Source organism: Perca fluviatilis, chromosome 9, assembly GCF_010015445.1.
Source record: "Perca fluviatilis chromosome 9, GENO_Pfluv_1.0, whole genome shotgun sequence".
NCBI classification, from domain to species: Eukaryota; Metazoa; Chordata; class Actinopteri; order Perciformes; family Percidae; genus Perca; species Perca fluviatilis.
Genome location: NC_053120.1, coordinates 762,913 through 783,655, shown reverse-complemented (window position 1 = coordinate 783,655; position 20,743 = coordinate 762,913). Strand labels below are relative to the sequence as shown.

Sequence of the window (20,743 nt, the reverse complement as noted above, 5' to 3'; positions counted from 1 at the left end):
TTAAACCCACTATAACTCATCCCTCCTTGGCCTACCTTAGCCTGAATCCTATGCAATTTCCTCCCCTTATTTCCACCATCCCAATACTGTTGCCACTGTCTGGAAATTTCTTCCCACACAATGCTCTTCCCTCTGCCCTTGATAGTTTAACATTCAGTTCCACAGCGCCCCTCTTAACCGCTTCCTTTGCCAATTTATCCACTCGGCTCATTACCTGGTATACCTGCAGAGCAGGGACCCACATGAACACCACATTCACCCCCTGATCAGCAAACCTTGAATTTGTAAACAAAATTTCATACACAATTTCTTGGTGATACCTGGCAGATCCTGATTTGAGACTCGACAGCGCTGACACTGAGTCACTACAAATGAGCACATTGCGCATCTTCACCTCTTCCACCCATTGTACAGCTAACAAAAGACCTACCAATTCAACAGCATGCACACTTAAATAGTCTGAGGTTCTCCTACTGACTCCAGTCTGACAACTGGAAATCACCACAGCTGCCCCCTTTGCCCCTGTCAGTAAATCTTTCGATCCATCAGTAAAAACCTGTACATAACCACCATAATTTCTCTCTCTATAATCATAATATTCCTGAACTATGTCAACTGTCTTATTCTTGCGCTTGATATTCAGCACCTCCAGGTCTACACAAGCCATTCTCAGCATCCAGGCTGGCATCACAGGCCACAGAACAGTGGAGCAAAATTCAATTTCCCGGACTTTCAGCTGCTCTGCTACTTCCTCACCTATCCATCCAAAACTTGCCTTTCGCTCTTTACCCCTCTCCCAGCAATTCTCCAATACCCTCTTTGTAGGATGCCATTCATCATGGCCTTTTAAATTTATCAAATAATTAGCCATAAGCTGTTTCCTACGGAGCCACAACGGCATTTCACCTGCCTCAACTTGCAAAGCACAAACTGGAGCAGTTTTCATCGACCCCAAACAAATCCTCAGAGCACGTGCCTGAATAACATCCAGGTCTGAGAGTACAGATTTAGCTGCAGATCCATACACAATACTGCCATAATCCAACCTAGATCGTATTAAAACTTGATAAATATACTTCAATGATGTAAAATCCGCCCCCCACTCCAAACCTGCAAGACATCTCATAACATTAATCACCTTTTTACATTTACCAACCACCTGTCTAACATGCTCTTTCCACGTCAGTCTCATATCAAAATACACACCTAAAAAACGAAAAGTATCAACTCTCTCCAACTTATTTCCATATAGCGTCAGACTACAATCATGGATTTTCTTCCTTGTAAAGAACATAGTTTTAGTTTTTTCCACTGAAAATTTAAAACCCCATTGTGTCCCCCAGTCTGCCACTCGCGTAACTGCATCCTGCATTTTCTTAATCAAATAGTCAATATTTCTCCCTCTTTTCCACATAGCTCCATCATCAGCGAACAGTGATCTACCTATGTCCATCGGAATATTCACATACACATCATTCATCATAATAGAGAAAAGTGTCGGACTCACTACACTCCCCTGAGGTGTCCCATTTTTAACAACAAACCTGCTGGATACCTCAGAACCTATCTTCACTCGTATGGACCTATTATCCAAAAAAGCCATTACCCAATTAAACATATTCCCCCCAACCCCAATCTGTTGTAACTTTATTAGCAGCCCCTCAGTCCATAACATATCATAAGCTTTCTCCACATCAAAAAACACTGCAACCACTGTCTCTTTATTTACTTGGGCTTTCCTTATTTCATCCTCTAAACACACCACTGGATCCATAGTATTCCTACCTTTCCGAAAGCCACTTTGATAAGCTGCCATCATGCCTCTACTTTCAATAAAATGAACTAATCTCTCATTTATCATACGCTCCATTAATTTACAAATATGTGAAGTCAATGCGATTGGCCTATAATTCCCAGGCCTGCTTGAATCTTTACCTGGTTTCCGTATTGGTACAATCAACGCCTCTTTCCAAATCTCTGGTATGTTACCCTCCTCCCAAACTTTGTTATATAACAACAATAATTTCGCCAGGCCATCAGAATTTAAATGCTTTATCATACTATAACAAACCTCATCTTTACCAGGCGCAGTCATACCCAACTTATCCAATGCTTTCCTCAACTCTCCCATACTAAAAGGGACACTCAGACCATCACCATCACACTTAACTTTCCTACATAGAGCCTCCATGTTGTCCGCTGCGTTTTCCTCTACCTCTTTCCTCCGCTATAGACAAATTATCCGAACGATGCACTTTAACAAACGGTAACGCCATCAACTCTGCCTTTTCCCTATTAGTTACAGCTGTCACATCCCCTTCAGTCAGAACTGGGTAACTCCACTCCCTTCTATCACCTCCCATCTTTTTTATCATACTCCACACCTCACCCACTTGCGTTGTGCTACCAATCGTATCACAATAATTCCTCCAATGTGACCTTTTTGCTTGTCTCACTGTCCTCCGCACCACAGCCTGAGCTTGCTTGTATTGTATCATATGCTGAAAATTATGACTTTGTTTCACTATTCTGAAAGCCCTGTTTCTATTCCTCACAGCTTCCTTACACTCATCATCCCACCAGGGCACTATTTTCCTCTTCTTACTACCTTTACTTTTAGGAATGGATTCCAATGCTGCCAAGAATATGCCTTGCTTTATGTAACTGTCAAGTGACGCTATAGACATTTCTGCATTGGCCTGATTTAGACATTTATCACTAACCTGCAAAAATTTTCCCCAATTTGCCTTTTCAAGGATCCATTTCCCACCCGATCCTTCGCTAACCAACGAGGTATTAACATTTATCTTACACCAGATTGGATAATGATCACTTCCTATAGTCCCTTCCTGATACACAGACCAATCACATATTGGTGCTATATTATTAGATACAAATGTGAGATCAAGCACAGATTCTTTACCCACCGTAATATCAATTCTCGTTTTACTACCATCATTTAAACAAACCAGGTTCCTCTCATCTAACAGCTCCTCAAGCACCAGCCCATTTCTATCTGTACTATCACACCCCCACAACATGTTGTGCCCATTAAAATCACCACACCACACAATATTCCTACTATCCTGCCCTTCCACCTCCTCAAGTAAGCCCAACTCTAATCTCTTGCATGGGTTATAATAATTTACAATTACCAACTCCATTTCCACAGCCCACACCTTCACTACCACATATTCTTGTTCATTCCCTACACCCAGTACTCTATAAGGAAGACCTTGTTTTATAAAAGTGACACATCCTCCACCTCTCCCGTCTCTTCTATCTCTTCTCACCGCCAAATACCCATATAAAATAAAATCTAAACTAGGAAGTAACCAGGACTCTTGAACACATACAATGTCTGGTTTATCTCTCCTACTTACAATAAACTGCTTAAAATCTTGCCCATTTGATAATAAACTCCTTGCATTCCATTGTAAAATTAACAACACTATGCATATCAACTCAAACACGGTACCTCTTGGCCAGATTGCACTCTAAGGTCATCATTCACCTCTTCCCATTTCAACCCTCTCATACCCAAATGATGTTCTGCTGCTTTCACAATAATCTGAATCCGTTCAGTTTTAGATTTAATCTCACAGGTCGCATTAATAACTCCCGCTATAAATGTCACCAAGTTCTTCTTCTCTCTCCAAACTTTCTGCTTCTCCTGCTGTTGTTTTACTACTTCTATTTCTCTGCCACCTTCCCCTTCCACCTGTCTCTTCTGGCCTGCCATCTTGACTGCCTCAGCATATGAAACTTTTCCCCTTACCCTTATCTGTTGCACCTCCACCTCCCTTTTCAACACCTCACAACCCCAATAAGCAACGCTGTGACTGCCTCCACAATTACAGCACCTTGGTTTCACTCCCTCTCCACACTTTCCATACTCATGATCCCCACCACACCTGGCACATCTCCTCTTTCTCTTACACATTCTGGCCACATGCCCAAACTCCTGACAATTGAAACACCTCATAGGCTTTGGCACAAACTCTCTTATATTATATTTCATAAAGCCAAGATATACCTCCTTAGGTAGCAACTCTCCCTCAAACTCTATCACGATACCTTCAGTCTCCCTTTTTTCCACTCCAGCGGTCAGTCTCCTCACATTCTTTACAGAATTAGTCCTCACCTTCAAGTTCTCCATCAATACCTTCATACTGACATTTAGGGAAATCCCAAAAACCACCCCCTTACAACCACTGAACCTCTTTTCCCCAACCTGTACAACCCGGGATATCTTAACTTTCCCAACGCTAGCCAATTTTTCCACCTTTTCCACCTCCTCTTCTGTATTACAGCCTATTAGCAAATTCCCATCCCCCAAAACCCTCGCATACCTCACCTCACCAACTTGCCTTTGAATAATTTGAGTCAACTTTAGCGGATCAAACTTCTTCACTCCCCCTTCTTCCTCAAATCTCACCACCATATTAATCACTCCATTGTTCTGACCTCTCTCACCATTTCTCCCATCATTATCCGACCCACTAGCGGCAGTCTGCGCTTTTTTCCTTTTCCTACCACTCTCCCTCCTTGTTCTATTTATTACCTCATTCCAATCACCCTCCCTTCTCTCTTCCTCCTCACTCAACATACTACTACTTTCGCCTCCGTCAATCTCCGTCCCTGCCATCTTGACAGAGTTTGCAAAGAACACAGCAGAAAAACCGATACCGGACCTATACAGGCCGTCGGCCGATCTTCCTACTAACTGTTCCCAACAATACTCAGTCCTAAACCAATATCCAACTACCCAAACACCGTAAATGTATATTACAAGCAACTAACTGGACACTACTCCAACCACCAACTTCCCAGCTCCTTCGCCACGTCAGCCTCAAACAAACTTTCTCAGTCCAACCGGCCCTGTGAGCGGATGGATCAGAGATATTATTAATTAACCAGGTTTCTGATTACTTTAGTTTTAATGATCGTCTCATTCACACATTATGAAGAATATCAGGTCATTAATTATTATTAAATATAATGAAAAAACATCTCAGTGTTGCTGAGTTTTATTTAATTTTATAATTGTATTTAATTATTAAATGCAGTCACAGATGGTTTTATCAGTTCATAACAACAGAATAAGATTAAAGTCTGACTCCCTCACCGTTCAAACACAGAAACAAAGTGAACGTAAACATCTTGATACTGTGCACAGATATACGTGTGTACTAAAATGTGAATATCTACATAATCACATACATAAGCAGACACTATTAAACTAATCTGCAACTGTTCTGATAATCTGAGAATATATTAGCATTATGAATGATGTATGGAAAGAAGCAAGGCTTCCATCAGCACTAGTGGTCCCAATGTTAAAGCCAGCACATCCAGGGTCAGAGAGACCTAATGCACTGACGGCAGTGATTTGTAAAATAATGGAGAGAATGGTGACAGGTAGAATAGTGTAGAAACTGGAGAAGGAGGGATGGGTCACGCCAATGCAAAGTGGGTTTGGCAGAGCTATGAACACCGTGGACTCTGTGATGCTTTCAGGACTACGGGGTAACTCAGGTGAGGTTGGGAGAGGCTTTATCACCAGAGGGACGCGTAATCAGCCCAGTTCTTCTTAATGTCACGGGACATGACTTCTTCAAAGACACTGGACCGCGGTTTGGGTTTTCCCTGTTTGCTGGTGATGGAGCAGTTTGGAAAAGAGGCAGAAATGTCAAACATATAACATACATAAAATAATAGACTGGGGAAGCAAGTGGGGATTTAAGTTATCAACGAAAAAAACAAAATATGTTTTATTTGGCAGTAAGAAAACTGAATGTTAAGGTTTATACGGGACATTGAGAGAGTGAAAGAGTTAAAATGATCGGGAGTATTTTGTGATGAAAGGCTGACGTGGAAAAAAGATGTAGAAAGCATTGTGAACAAGTGTGAAAAAGTTATAAAAGTGATGGGAAGTATGTGGGGTGCTGGCCAGGATTTACAGAGCAATGACTAGATTATGGGTGTTTATGGTATGGGACAACAGCTCAATCAATACTTAAGAAACTGGATGTAGTGGGCCTTCTGTACCACCCCATATTCTGCATTACTTGTAGAAATGGGGGAGACCCCTTTGGGAATTAAGATCCAAATTGGCAATGCAATATTTATCTAAACTGAGGGGACACCAAGGAAAACGTAGGCAAGCTAGCTTTGGAAAGTGCTTGGGATTGGGGAGGAGAAAAGATCAAAAGGGAATGTTTTATCTTTAAAGTAAATAAGGAGATGGAGTGGATAGATTTTGGGGAGGAGGGGGTTGCCCCTATAGTTCACTGGCTTCAGAGATTAGAGTCAAGAAATACATACATACATACAATCATATGAGAGCACTGCAGCGTATGGTGAAACAGCAGGGGGAGGCTAGGAACACCTGTGAACACCTGTGAACACCTGGGGACATCTGGGGACACCTGCGAACACCTGGAAACACCTGGGGACACCTGGGAACACCTGGGAACATCTGGGGACACCTGCGAACACCTGGGGACACCTGGGAACACCTGGGAACATCTGTGAACACCTGGGAACACCTGGGAACATCTGGGGACACCTGGGAACACCTGGGGACACCTGGGGACATCTGGGGACACCTGGGGACATCTGGGGACACCTGGGGACACATGGGGACATCTGGGGACACCTGGGGACACCTGGGGACATCTGGGGACACCTGGGGACATCTGGGGACACCTGGGGACACATGGGGACACCTGGTGACAGTACATCGAAATGTATACACACAGGGCTCAAGACCCTAAAACTGGGAATTCTGGGTTTGTTACATCCCACATTTGGGGATAATAACATGTAAGCGACTGTCTGAGGGGGTTTCAGTACATACAACAGAGTTGATGGCTTTATAATATAATATAATATACTATGGGCTCTGCAGTGGGTAGAGCAGGTGAAACCAGTGATGTGCTCAGACTCTGCATCAGTTTTCATGACACTGAGGGAAGTTTGGAGCCCCTAACCCAGGTCTGATCTTATGGTAGAGCTTTTAACATTAAGAAAGAAGCAGGGAGAGTCAGTGGGGGTCCTGTGGGTGCCAGCCCATGTGGGGATAGAGGGGAATGAGCTTGCTGACAGGGCATTAAAAAGGGAGGCTGACTTGAGAGTGAATTTGGGGTCAACTGAATGTAGGTCAGTTATTAAAGTGATGGTTCGGAGTAATTCACCCTAGGGTCCTTTGCACCATGACCTCGAGCCAAACACCCCCCCAGAAGCTTTTTCACCTGGGTCTAACATTGGGAGAGTTAGCGTAGAGTATGCGTTAGCCGCTGAGTAGCTTAGCGGGAATATGGACTCCATCGTTTGTATCTTAAATGACCCCACTCGATAATGCCCGAAATGATACCAAGGTCACACTAGTATATATAGGTTATGCACTCATAAGCGATGGATTGGAAAGTTCTGAAGGCACCAAAAGTTTATGTAAATAACACTTGCCTGCTCGCGTCTGCTCTCTGCTGTTGTTGTTGCTGCTGTAAGACGAGTAGCTTAGGGCCGTCGCCTATTACTACAACACCGAAAAGAGATGCAACACAAAATATGTATTAATTTAACTTATTTTTTAAAGTAAGTGCTGTAGTATAACTAGCAGGAGACAAGTAATAATTGAGGTAAGTTTGGAGACATTACCTTATTTAATCATTAAATTAATACATATTTTTGTTGTATCTCTTTTCGGTGTAGTAATTTATAGACGGCCCTAAGCACTCGTCTAACTGCAGGTAGCAGCAGCAGCAGAGAGCAGAAGAGAGCAGGCAAATGTTCATAAACTTCTGGTGTACTTACAAACTTTCCAATCCATTGTTTTATGAGAGCATAACCTATATATACTAGTGTAGACATTTGGTATCATTTCGGGCATTATTAGTGGGGTCATTTAAGAGATACAAACGTGGGTCCATTAGCCTCTGCGCCAAGCTATTCAGCGGCTAACGCTATTCTACGCTAACTCGCCCAGTGTTAGACCCAGGTGAAAAAAGCTTCTGGGGGGTGTTTGGCTCGAGGTCATGGTGCAAAGGACCCTAGGGTAAATTACTCCGAACCATCACTTTAATAAAAGCATCCGGGCTGTGTGGCAGAGGGAGAAGAAGGTCAGCATCATTACAGCATCCAGGAAAGGCTGACAGACTGTTATGATGACTAGGCTGAGGCTGGGGCCTTGTGGATTGGCATGGGAAGCATGACGATGGGCTATGTGGAATATGTAAACAACAACAGACAGTTAAACATGTGGATCCTACAGAAACCAGCCTGGGACCATTAAAGCGAACAGGATTATTCCTATGGAAATAAGGTACTAAAAGGGGAGATATTTGCCCTGTGGGAGGCAGCAATGTGCCGTAAGGCATCTAGTCTGCCAGAAATTGAAAGAACGAAGAAGAAGATGTGGTCTCGCGATACCTCCCTCAGCGGGCCGTGAGTTTGTTTCCTTTGTGTGGAGCGGAGAGCAGCTAACACGCAGCAGTTAATCTCCCGCTATTAACGAAGTTTGTTGGCTCATTATCGGCACCAAGTCCCCCATATCTTCACATCAGAACATCACAGTTACAGGTAAGAACAAGATGTTAGTTAGCAGCGTTAGTTCCCACTGTTGGTCTGTTAGCAGCGTTAGCTGCCGCTGTTAGCCTCACACACGATTTATGTTAGCAAGGTTAGCCTCACACACGATGTATGCATATATGTCAATGGATGTAGCTATGTTAGCAAGGTTAGCCTCACACACGATGTATTTTAGCAAGGTTAGCTCCCGCTGTTAGCGCCATTAGCCGCGCTGCTAACGCTGTATGGCTAACATGTGGCTATATTTAGTTGGTAGTTAGCTCTATATTTAGCTGGTAGTTAGCTCTATATTTAGCGGGTAGTTAGCTCTATATTTAGCTGGTAGTTAGCTTTGCATCGTCACATTTCTCATAATTTTAACTCAAACCAGCGCTCAGTGGGTCGGCAGGCCGCAGGACCCGGCTTTGTTCCGGATCAGTCCCGGTCTCAGTGTCCAATCCGCGGGAAATGTACAGAGAGGAGACATATACACACACACACACACACACACAGATATATAGATATACACATATAGCTATACACACACACACACACACACACACACACAGATATATAGATATACATTACATGTCATTTAGCTGACTCTTTTATCCAAAGCGACATACATTTGCTGTGTATATGCCAGAGGTCCCACACCTCTGGAGCAACTAGGGGTTAAGTGCCTTGCTCAGGGACACATAGGTTGATATATCACAGTGGGAATCAAACCCAGAGCTCCCACACCAAAGGCACGTGTCACATCTACTGTGCCATCCCCACACACAGATATATAGAGAACACACACATGTATAGTCACACACACACGGATATATAGAGAACACACACAGATATATAGACACACACACAGAGATATATAGACACACGCAGATATATAGACAAATGCAAATATATAGACACACCCACACATATATAGACACACAAATATATATAGACACACACGTCTTTATTTTCTGCCTGTGTATGCTTATTTTCTTTTCTTCTTCAGCTGTTTGAGCTGAGAGCTGCCTCTGATTAACTAACATCTGATTCTGTTGTACGATAACAATAAAGATGATTCTCTTCTTCTGCTGTATTATATACGTTGCTAACATCTCCCTCCCCCCCCAGACGATACCGTTGCCATGGCACTGAGACGAGGACACATCCGCTACCTGAAGGTGAGTCAGACAATAGGCTCGTTGGAGATGAGCCAGATCTGCGCAGAACCGATCACCGGCGATCACCGCCCAATGCATGCTGGGTAGATTGTGATCCCGACTTGCTCTGACGTCATGGTCATGCACACGTGGGCAACGATAACCTCATGAGATCACAGCGGCCGCAGGTCTGAGACCCAGGCAGCCCAGTTACTCTCCACCGACTGCAAGACCCAGGGGCATGCTGGGAAACGCGGCCTCTCAGCTGATCTAACAGCTGACTGGTTCAGAATCGACTCAACATGACTTGTATATAAACCTTTTATTGATTTTTAATCGGAGGGATTTTAACTGTCTGATTTAAAGGCTGATTCTGTACAGAACTCATGTTGTGAGGCTGATAGTTATGTTTAGAAGTCAGAGGGATTAAATCTGTTCAGATTACAGATCATCTACAGTCTGTTGGTAATTAAAATCAGCACCAGATCATCTACAGTCTGTTGATTAAAATCAGCAACAGATCATCTACAGTCTGTTGATTAAAATCAGCAACAGATCATCTACAGTCTGTTGATTAAAATCAGCAACAGATCATCTACAGTCTGTTAATTAAAATCAACAGATCACATGTAGAGCATTCTGACCGCTACTGTCTTAAAATCAACTGGAGACTGATGATATATGGGTCTGATAACATTTTATTAAATCAGAATCAGACCAGTGTTTCTGTGACGGCTGCTGGAATCAGCTGGAAAGGGTTAGGGTTACCATGACAGGGTTAGGTAACCCTTGACAGCAGACTTTAGTCAACGTTACAGGCGAGGTGCAGCTCATCTCTTATGAGCCTACTGACTTCTAACTTCTCTTAGTTATAAAGTAGAAGACACGTGGGAGTGTGGAGAACTGGAGGCAGGGCGCCATTTCACCCTGAGGCCGGTTTCACACTGGCTGCGTGGCGTGTCAGCTGCGTGGCGTGTCCGTTTATATTTGGGCTCCCATGGTAACAGGTTAGAGCGTACACACTGCCTGTGTCACACGCACGTCTCAGACGCTGCTCGAGCTGCGCTGAAAACACGTGCATGCTAGAAATGGAACCAACGCCTATTTTTCACGCCACACGCCAGCGTGTTGGAAGAGTTTCCAGGCAAAATAGAATATGAAAAGATGTTTATATGTTGTTTAGACACAAATACATTTAATAAATGACATGTTGATGTTTGAAAGTCTCGAGGTTTTCGAGACTGAAAAAAACGATTTTCTAATATGTCACCTGTCAATCCAGAAGGAAATATTCTGGAGCCTATTTTGCCGTCAATCCTGCCGACGTTGTCTTTGCTGTAATCAGATCAGTATATATTTATGTTTATGGGAAACATCCATGTGTCCAGACAAGGCTAGCAGCAGCAGCGCCGCGTCAGACACCTTTCTGGTCTGGAAAGACATAGAAAACACCACGCAGCCAGTGTGTAACCGGCCTAACTCTGTACCTGTAAAGCCCCCCTCACTCTATACTTGTACAGACCCCCTCCTGCAGGTGTGAGTGTGTACCATATTGTGTGTAACACGTGTGTGTGTTTCAGGTGTGTGAGGTTCAGACGTCTCAGAGTGATGTCAGAGACTGTAAAGGAGCCGCTGGAAAGGTATTTAATATTTTACTTGTCTTTTTTACTACCAATCAAGTTCTGTAGACTGTTTGATGTAATAACGTGTGTGTGTGTTTGTTTTAGGAGCTGTATGATAACGGCTACAGCGAGCAGATGATGGAGGATGAGGACGCCAGGACCAACCTGATCGTGAACTACCTGCCCCAGAGCATGAGTCAGGACGAGCTGCGCAGTCTGTTCAGCAGCGTGGGAGACGTGGAGTCGGCCAAACTGATCCGGGACAAAGTGGCAGGTAACTCCTCCCGAAGTTCTGCAGAGCACCAGACATCAGAGTACGACTGCGGTAAGACACGGAGCGTACTACACCTTTATTTGTCCCTGAAGGTAGCAGGAATATACACCCAGCTGGGAGCATACTGAAGTTCCTCCAGTCAGAAATATAATATAAGAAGGGAAATAGTTCCACTAGAACTGCATCTCAGCAGAACAACGGTGTGAATGGACACTCAGAAGATACTGCAGTACTACTGAACAGAGCCAGACGCAGTAGGATTACAGTATATTTCTCTGCGCAGTGCTAATGCTAACAGGCTAGTTAGTATCACCAGAAGTTCTGATACTGGAAGTAATACTGACTTCAGAGTCCGGCTGTCAACCAATAGTCTGAATTCAGATAAACGTTAAGACGTTTGAATATGAAAGTGATGAAGCAGCATAACTGCGTCCGTCTGCATCACCCTTCTCTTCGCTGCTCAGCGACTCAGCTCAATCCGACGTCACACAGACAGCCATCTAAACACTGTTTCCTACACACACACACACACACACAGCCATCTAAAGCTCTGTTTCCTACAGAGACACACAGAGACAGACACACAAGTCATCTAAAAGCTCTGTTTTCTACAGACACACAGATGCACACAGTCAGTCATCTAAACACTCGGTTTCCTACAGAGACGCGCGCACACACACACACACACACAGACTGGTAGAGCTGATCTGATTGGTCATTGGGCGTGTTGACTCCACCCCTTTAGATGTGTTGGTTCCATCCTCCTTTTTCATTTCTTCAGATGTTATTTTGGGTAATGTTGACAGCTGTTGTTCCAGTAATACTTGGTGTTAGCAGTTCTACTTCCAGTAATACTTGGTGTTAGCAGTTCTACTTCCAGTAGTTGTACTAATTGAACTGTGTGTAGTATTTCCTGTGTTTTTCTCCCAGCAGCTGTTTTTATTTCTCAACTTTTCTTTTTAAATGTTTTTATCCACAGATGTTTTTGATTTTATATTTAAATGTGTTTTTAATCTCTGGTGTTTTTTAAAAGACAACTGTTTTTGTCTGAACTTTATCTGAATACTTTTCTTTTCTTCACTGTTGTAACATTTTATTTATTTTCATATATCAGGTTTACTGACTTCAGGTATTAACATCTGGACGGGCCATACAGAGATTATATGTATCTATATATTTATATATGTGTGTATATACATACCTGTTCATGCTACACACATAACTATAACCCTTATATTACATAACAGATGGAAAGTAACCCTAATGCAGCATCAGCTGTTTATCAGTAGATGAAGAAAGGTGTATTTTATAAACTTTATATTTTATTAAAGTCAGAAAGTGTTCCCCGTATGGCCCGGCCCAGATGAAGTTTGGTTTTAAGTTTTGAACTGAATCTAATGATGTCCAGATGTTTGAACTGATGTTTTATTTTATTTTCCAGGTTTTGGAAATGTCTGTAAATCTTTAATAACGATGTTTGAACTTCTTGTTCTAAACAAATCGAGAAAACCGCCGACTCCACTTTCTGCTCTGAACGTTTCCTCAGAGTGAGAGCTCCTGTTTGTAGTCTTTAGTTCCTCAGAGTGAGAGCTGTTTGTAGTCTTTAGTTCCTCAGAGTGAGAGCTCCTGTTTGTAGTCTTTAGTTCCTCAGAGTGAGAGCTGTTTGTAGTCTTTAGTTCCTCAGAGTGAGAGCTGTTTGTAGTCTTTAGTTCCTCAGAGTGAGCGCTCCTGTTTCTAGTCTTTGTTTCCCATAATTCAGCCTTGGTGCAGAATTAGAGCCACTAGAGCCAGTCCCACAATGAGCTTTCCTTAGGATGTGCCATTTCTGTGTCTGTAGCTATTGAGGATGAGAGAGGGGTGGCAAGGTGGATGGTGGGGTGTGGCCTTGACCAACTGCCACTTTGCTCGTTTGAAAGCCATGATGTCTCTCTCATGGGTTGGCCAAATTCTCTGGGTGGGCAAAGCAGAGAAAGGGGAGGTAAACTTGCTCCTTATGAAGATTCCAGATCGGCCCATCTGAGGTTTCATTTTCTCAAAGGCAGAGCAGGATACCCAGGGCTCGGTTTACACCTATCACCATTTCTAGCCACTGGGGGACCATAAGCAGGCTGGGGGGGAACGCATATTAATGTTAAAAAAGCTCAGAGTGAAATGTTCATGCCATGGGACCTTTTAAGGAGCTTCTGCGTTAGCTTCACTCTTCAGACCCTGAACTTGGTCCGTTATTTTCCCCTCTGTGTTTGCGACGGGAAGTCTCACTCTGACTATATACTAGGGTTGGGCATGATTTAGATTTTATCGATTCTTGATTCCGATTCTTTGAGGGTGGAGTTGAAACAGGTCACATGCTTATTTCACAAATAAGAGGAAAGTTTTATTTTGATTCAAAGGTGGCTTGCAGTTTGACGGGGCTTTTTCAACGTAAAATAAAGCCCCATTAGAGCACCGCTTACTGGGCTCCATGGCTGCAACACAAGCACCTGGCTGCTACGGAAACCAAAACTTGCGCATGTTAAAGTGATGGTTCGGAGTAATTTCACCCTAGGGTCCTTTGCACCATGATCTCGAGCCAAACACCCCCCAGAAGCTTTTTTCACCTGGGTCGAACATTGGGAGCGTTAGCGTAGCGTTATCAGCTGAATAGCTTAGCGCAGAGGCTAATGGATCCGAAGTGTCTCTTAACATTACCCCACTAATAATGCCCGAAATGATACCAAAGGTCTACACTAGTATATATAGGTTATGCACTCATAAAACGATGGATTGTAAAGTTTGTAAGTACACCAGAAGTTTATGTAAATACCAGCTGCCGCTTCTGCTCTCTGCTGCTGTTACTACCGGGCAGTAAGAGTGCTTAGGGGACATCTATACTACATCAAAAGAGATGCAACCAAAATATTTATTAATTTAATGATTAAATAAGGTAATGTCTCCAAACTTACCTCAATTATTACTTGTCTCCTGCTAGTTATACTACAGCACTTACTTTAAAAAATAAGTTAAATTAAAAAATATTTTTGTTGCATCTCTTTTCGGTGTTGTAATTTGTAGATGTCCCTAAGCACTCGTCTTACAGCAGCAACAACAGCAGCAGAGAGCAGAAGCCAGCAGGCAAGTGTTATTTACATAACCTTCTGGTGTACTTACAAACTTTACAATCCATCGTTTTATGAGTGCATAACCTATATATATACTAGTGTAGACCTTGTATCATATCGGCGAACGTTATGGTAATGGTTAATAGACACACCGGATCCATTAGCCTCTGCGCTAAGTTATTCAGCGGCTAACGCTACTCTACGCTAACTTTCCCAATGTTAGACCCAGGTGAAAAAAGCTTCTGGGGGGGTGTTTGGCTCGAGGTCATGGTGCAAAGGACCCTAGGGTGAAATTACTCCGAACCATCACTTTAAATTTGGAACCCATGATCAGATTATAAACCAAATCCTCCAAATGAATCCAATAAAGAAACTATCCGATGGAATCGTTATTTTTGAAACGATTCCAAGTAGGAATCTGTTCTCGATGCCCAACCCTAATATATACAAAGTCTCACTCTGACTATATACAAAGTCTCACTCTGACTATATACAAAGTCTCACTCTGACTATATACATAGTCTCACTCTGACTATATACATAGTCTCACTCTGACTATATACAAAGTCTCACTCTGACTATATACATAGTCTCACTCTGACTATATACATAGTCTCACTCTGACTATATACAAAGTCTCACTCTGACTATATACAAAGTCTCACTCTGACTATATACATAGTCTCACTCTGACTATATACATAGTCTCACTCTGACTATATACATAGTCTCACTCTGACTATATACATAGTCTCACTCTGACTATATACAAAGTCTCACTCTGACTATATACAAAGTCTCACTCTGACTATATACATAGTCTCACTCTGACTATATACATAGTCTCACTCTGACTATATACAAAGTCTCACTCTGACTATATACATAGTCTCACTCTGACTATATACATAGTCTCACTCTGACTATATACAAAGTCTCACTCTGACTATATACATAGTCTCACTCTGACTATATACATAGTCTCACTCTGACTATATACAAAGTCTCACTCTGACTATATACATAGTCTCACTCTGACTATATACAAAGTCTCACTCTGACTATATACATAGTCTCACTCTGACTATATACAAAGTCTCACTCTGACTATATACAAAGTCTCACTCTGACTATATACACACTCTGACTATATACACACTCTGACTATATACAAAGTCTCACTCTGACTATATACAAAGTCTCACTCTGACTATATACAAAGTCTCACTCTGACTATATACACACTCTGACTATATACATAGTCTGACTCTGACTATATACAAAGTCTCACTCTGACTATATACAAAGTCTCACTCTGACTATATACAAAGTCTGACTCTGACTATATACAAAGTCTCACTCTGACTATATACATAGTCTCACTCTCACTCTGACTATATACATAGTCTCACTCTGACTATATACATAGTCTCACTCTGACTATATACAAAGTCTCACTCTGACTATATACATAGTCTCACTCTGACTATATACAAAGTCTCACTCTGACTATATACAAAGTCTCACTCTGACTATATACACAGTCTCACTCTGACTATATACACAGTCTCACTCTGACTATATACACAGTCTCACTCTGACTATATACACAGTCTCACTCTGACTATATACAAAGTCTCACTCTGACTATATACATAGTCTCACTCTGACTATATACAAAGTCTCACTCTGACTATATACAAAGTCTCACTCTGACTATATACACAGTCTCACTCTGACTATATACACAGTCTCACTCTGACTATATACACAGTCTCACTCTGACTATATACACAGTCTCACTCTGACTATATACATAGTCTGACTCTGACTATATACATAGTCTCACTCTGACTATATACATAGTCTGACTCTGACTATATACAAAGTCTCACTCTGACTATATACATAGTCTGACTCTGACTATATACAAAGTCTCACTCTGACTATAACCGAAGAAAGGAAGTGGTGGTGTGTTCTCTGGGTCTGTTCAGAATAATGTGATGTTATGGAGAGTTTTGTTTATGTGTGGCGGCTGTAACACACAGTTTTCTTCTTTTATTTTGTTGTTTTCCTTTGTGTTTCTCTAGGCCACAGTTTAGGTTACGGCTTTGTTAACTTTGTTAACCCTAGTGATGCAGAGAGGGCTATCAGTACCCTCAATGGCCTGAGGCTACAGTCTAAAACTATCAAGGTAATGTGCAACAGCTGCTCTCTGCCTTTCCTGTCTGATAGATGTTTGTGTCCCAGCAGACGCCACCCAGGTATTTCTCTGATGTCATGTTTGTTATGAATCGACACGTGTTCGCTCTGAATCTGTGGTTTTATTCAGTTCAGTGAGACTAAGTGCCGAGCTTTTCTTTTCATAAATTTATGCTTTTATTTGAACAAAAGTGCCAAATGATCTGAGCCTTTTTTGGATGCTTTTATTTTTGTCTTTTTGTTTATATTTTATTTGGGAGAAATCTGGATAAATGTTTTATTTTTTTTTTATTCATTGAATATTTTAAAGACATATTTAAAATGATTTTCTTTAAAAACTGGCTGTAACTGTTTTATTTTGTTGAGTGTTGATTCTTCGTGTCTGAGTTGTGCGTGTGAAGGCGAGAGAATGATCCACTTCCTGTTTCCTGACGCCAGGTTTCCTTCGCGCGGCCGAGTTCGGACACGATTAAAGATGCTAACCTGTACATCAGCGGGCTGCCGCGCACGCTGAGTCAGCCCGACCTGGAGGACATGTTCACTCGCTTCGGACACATCATCAACTCCAGAGTGCTGGTGGACCAGGCCTCAGGTAACTGACCAATCACAGCCCTGATACACCCTACACATGACACCATGCCTCAGGTAACTGACCAGTCACAGGCCTGATACACCCTACACACAATACCAGGCCTCAGGTAACTGACCAATCACAGGCCTGATACACTCCCTTTAACCCCCTTCTTTAAACCCCTTTAACCCTAACCCCATGCAGCATTACTGCCCTGCTCAACTGTGCTCTGATTGGCCGACAGGTCTGTCCAGGGGCGTGGCCTTCATCCGTTTCGACAAGAGGTCGGAGGCCGAAGACGCCGTCAAACACCTGAACGGGCACACGCCCCCCGGTTGCTCCGAGCCAATCACAGTCAAGTTCGCTGCCAACCCCAATCAGGCCCGAAACTCCCAGATGATGTCACAGATGTACCACGGCCAATCACGGCGCTTCGGAGGCCCCGTCCACCACCAGGCGCAGAGGTTCAGGTGAGAGGGAATGATATAATATAACAGTCTCTGTTTCTGCAGCGTTCAGTTATTAATAATGAATGTAGTTTAGTCTTACAGTGAGACATCCGTCTGTAGTTTAGTCTGTTACAGTGAGACATCTGTCTGTAGTTTAGTCTGTTACAGTGAGACATCCGTCTGTAGTTTAGTCTGTTACAGTGAGACATCCGTCTGTAGTTTAGTCTTACAGTGAGACATCCGTCTGTAGTTTAGTCTGTTACAGTGAGACATCTGTCTGTAGTTTAGTCTGTTACAGTGAGACATCCGTCTGTAGTTTAGTCTGTTACAGTGAGACATCCGTCTGTAGTTTAGTCTGTTACAGTGAGACATCTGTCTGTAGTTTAGTCTGTTACAGTGAGACATCTGTCTGTAGTTTAGTCTGTTACAGTGAGACATCTGTCTGTAGTTTAGTCTGTTACAGTGAGACATCCGTCTGTAGTTTAGTCTTACAGTGAGACATCTGTCTGTAGTTTAGTCTGTTACAGTGAGACATCTGTCTGTAGTTTAGTCTGTTACAGTGAGACATCTGTCTGTAGTTTAGTCTGTTACAGTGAGACATCCGTCTGTAGTTTAGTCTTACAGTGAGACATCTGTCTGTAGTTTAGTCTGTTACAGTGAGACATCTGTCTGTAGTTTAGTCTGTTACAGTGAGACATCTGTCTGTAGTTTAGTCTGTTACAGTGAGACATCTGTCTGTAGTTTAGTCTTACAGTGAGACATCTGTCTGTAGTTTAGTCTGTTACAGTGAGACATCTGTCTGTAGTTTAGTCTGTTACAGTGAGACATCCGTCTGTAGTTTAGTCTGTTACAGTGAGACATCTGTCTGTAGTTTAGTCTGTTACAGTGAGACATCCGTCTGTAGTTTAGTCTTACAGTGAGACATCTGTCTGTAGTTTAGTCTTACAGTGAGACATCTGTCTGTAGTTTAGTCTTACAGTGAGACATCTGTCTGTAGTTTAGTCTGTTACAGTGAGACATCTGTCTGTAGTTTAGTCTGTTACAGTGAGACATCTGTCTGTAGTTTAGTCTTACAGTGAGACATCTGTCTGTAGTTTAGTCTGTTACAGTGAGACATCTGTCTGTAGTTTAGTCTTACAGTGAGACATCCGTCTGTAGTTTAGTCTGTTACAGTGAGACATCTGTCTGTAGTTTAGTCTGTTACAGTGAGACATCTGTCTGTAGTTTAGTCTGTTACAGTGAGACATCTGTCTGTAGTTTAGTCTGTTACAGTGAGACATCTGTCTGTAGTTTAGTCTGTTACAGTGAGACATCCGTCTGTAGTTTAGTCTGTTACAGTGAGACATCAGTCTGTAGTTTAGTCTGTTACAGTGAGACATGTCTGTAGTTTAGTCTGTTACAGTGAGACATCTGTCTGTAGTTTAGTCTGTATACACAGTTATAAGTGGGTTATTTGTGTCTCACTAAGTGGGTCCTGTCCATCTCCGGTCTGTAATGGCTAACCTGGCTAGTGCTAAAGACAACAATGAGAACCTGATGGCTAACGCTGATGTTAAAGCCACTTCCTGTCCCGTACGTCCTGACCAGTACGTCCTGTGTTCAGGTTTTCTCCGATGAGCGTGGACCACATGGGCGGCGGCGGGGGCGGAGTCTCTGGCAGCGCGTCGGCCGGTTGGTGCATCTTCATCTATAACCTGGGCCAGGACGCCGACGAGGCCATCCTCTGGCAGATGTTCGGCCCCTTCGGCGCCGTGGTCAACGTCAAGGTCATCCGAGACTTCAACACCAACAAGTGCAAAGGCTTCGGCTTCGTTACCATGACGAACTACGAGGAGGCCGCCATGGCGATCCACAGCCTCAACGGGTACCGGCTGGGGGACAAAGTCCTGCAGGTGTCCTTCAAAACCAGCAAGGGACACAAGTAGAGAGGGGGGGAGAATGGGGGGAGGGTAAGAAGAAACGAACGAGTCCGATAGATTTTCTTTTTCAGTTTTCATCAGTTTTGTCGATATAATCGATAAATATTTTCTCCCAGCATGCCCTGTTTGTGTTCGGCTGTATGACATCATTGTTGCTAAAAGTTCTTCTGAATATTGTGAAGTTTGAGCCAAGATGGCGGCCTGAGAGAGAGAGAGAGAGAGAGAGAGGAAGTGTAAATCAGCCGGTCAGTTATTTTCTTGTTTTAATGTATAGAAATACTTCATCACGTTCAACAGACATTACAGAATATTAAATATATGATTACTCTTTTTCTAATGATGTCCAACTATCATCTCAACTCAGTTTGTTCTAAACTTTTTCTTTTTAACATTTCTACAGAAGTCTGTCGGAGAGTTTCTGCAGAAACAGATTTTATTTCCTGCTTCTGGTGGACTAAACCATTCATACGTAGGGGTTCTTCTTCTCTGGTTTTTCATTTGTAATCTGTTTTTGAGTTGCAGCTCCATTGTGATGTTGGACTGTTCATTCAATAATAAATCTGCTTATGTAAACTTTCCTGTGATGTATTTTTACTGCATGTTTTTCTGACGTCTTTTAAAGTTTACTGGGAAATATTTACGATGAACATTAAACTTTTCCCCCTTAAAGATACGTCTAAGTTTGGTTGTCCTTTTAAACGTTTATTGCAGGTCAACATTGTCCCACTGGTTCATACAAACAATTATATTTACATTTTCTTTTTCATACAGTAACCAAACCGCAGAGACCACGAACAGACGTGTAATTATTGATTCTAAATATGGTGAGGTAGTAAACAAAGACAAACCAGACATTGAGCATCATGATGATAAACTGTTG

The 20,743-nt window shown here is 42.5% G+C and overlaps 1 protein-coding gene across 2 annotated transcripts; it reads left to right on the top strand.

Annotated features, from left to right (window-relative positions):
• Positions 1–8,416: 8,416 nt before the first annotated feature.
• Positions 8,417–20,536, top strand: LOC120565536 (ELAV-like protein 1). Of its 2 annotated transcripts, none has more exons than XM_039811406.1 (8): positions 8,417–8,583; positions 9,700–9,749; positions 11,309–11,368; positions 11,456–11,624; positions 16,813–16,916; positions 17,363–17,516; positions 17,740–17,965; positions 19,548–20,536. In XM_039811406.1, exons 2-8 carry the CDS (start codon positions 9,714–9,716, stop codon positions 19,867–19,869), a joined length of 1,071 nt encoding a protein of 356 aa, XP_039667340.1. In that variant the 5' UTR covers positions 8,417–8,583; positions 9,700–9,713; the 3' UTR covers positions 19,870–20,536. The 2 variants fall into 2 exon arrangements, with proteins under 2 accessions (XP_039667340.1, XP_039667339.1); XM_039811405.1 differs by having other exon boundaries at positions 11,456–11,675.
• Positions 20,537–20,743: the final 207 nt, after the last annotated feature.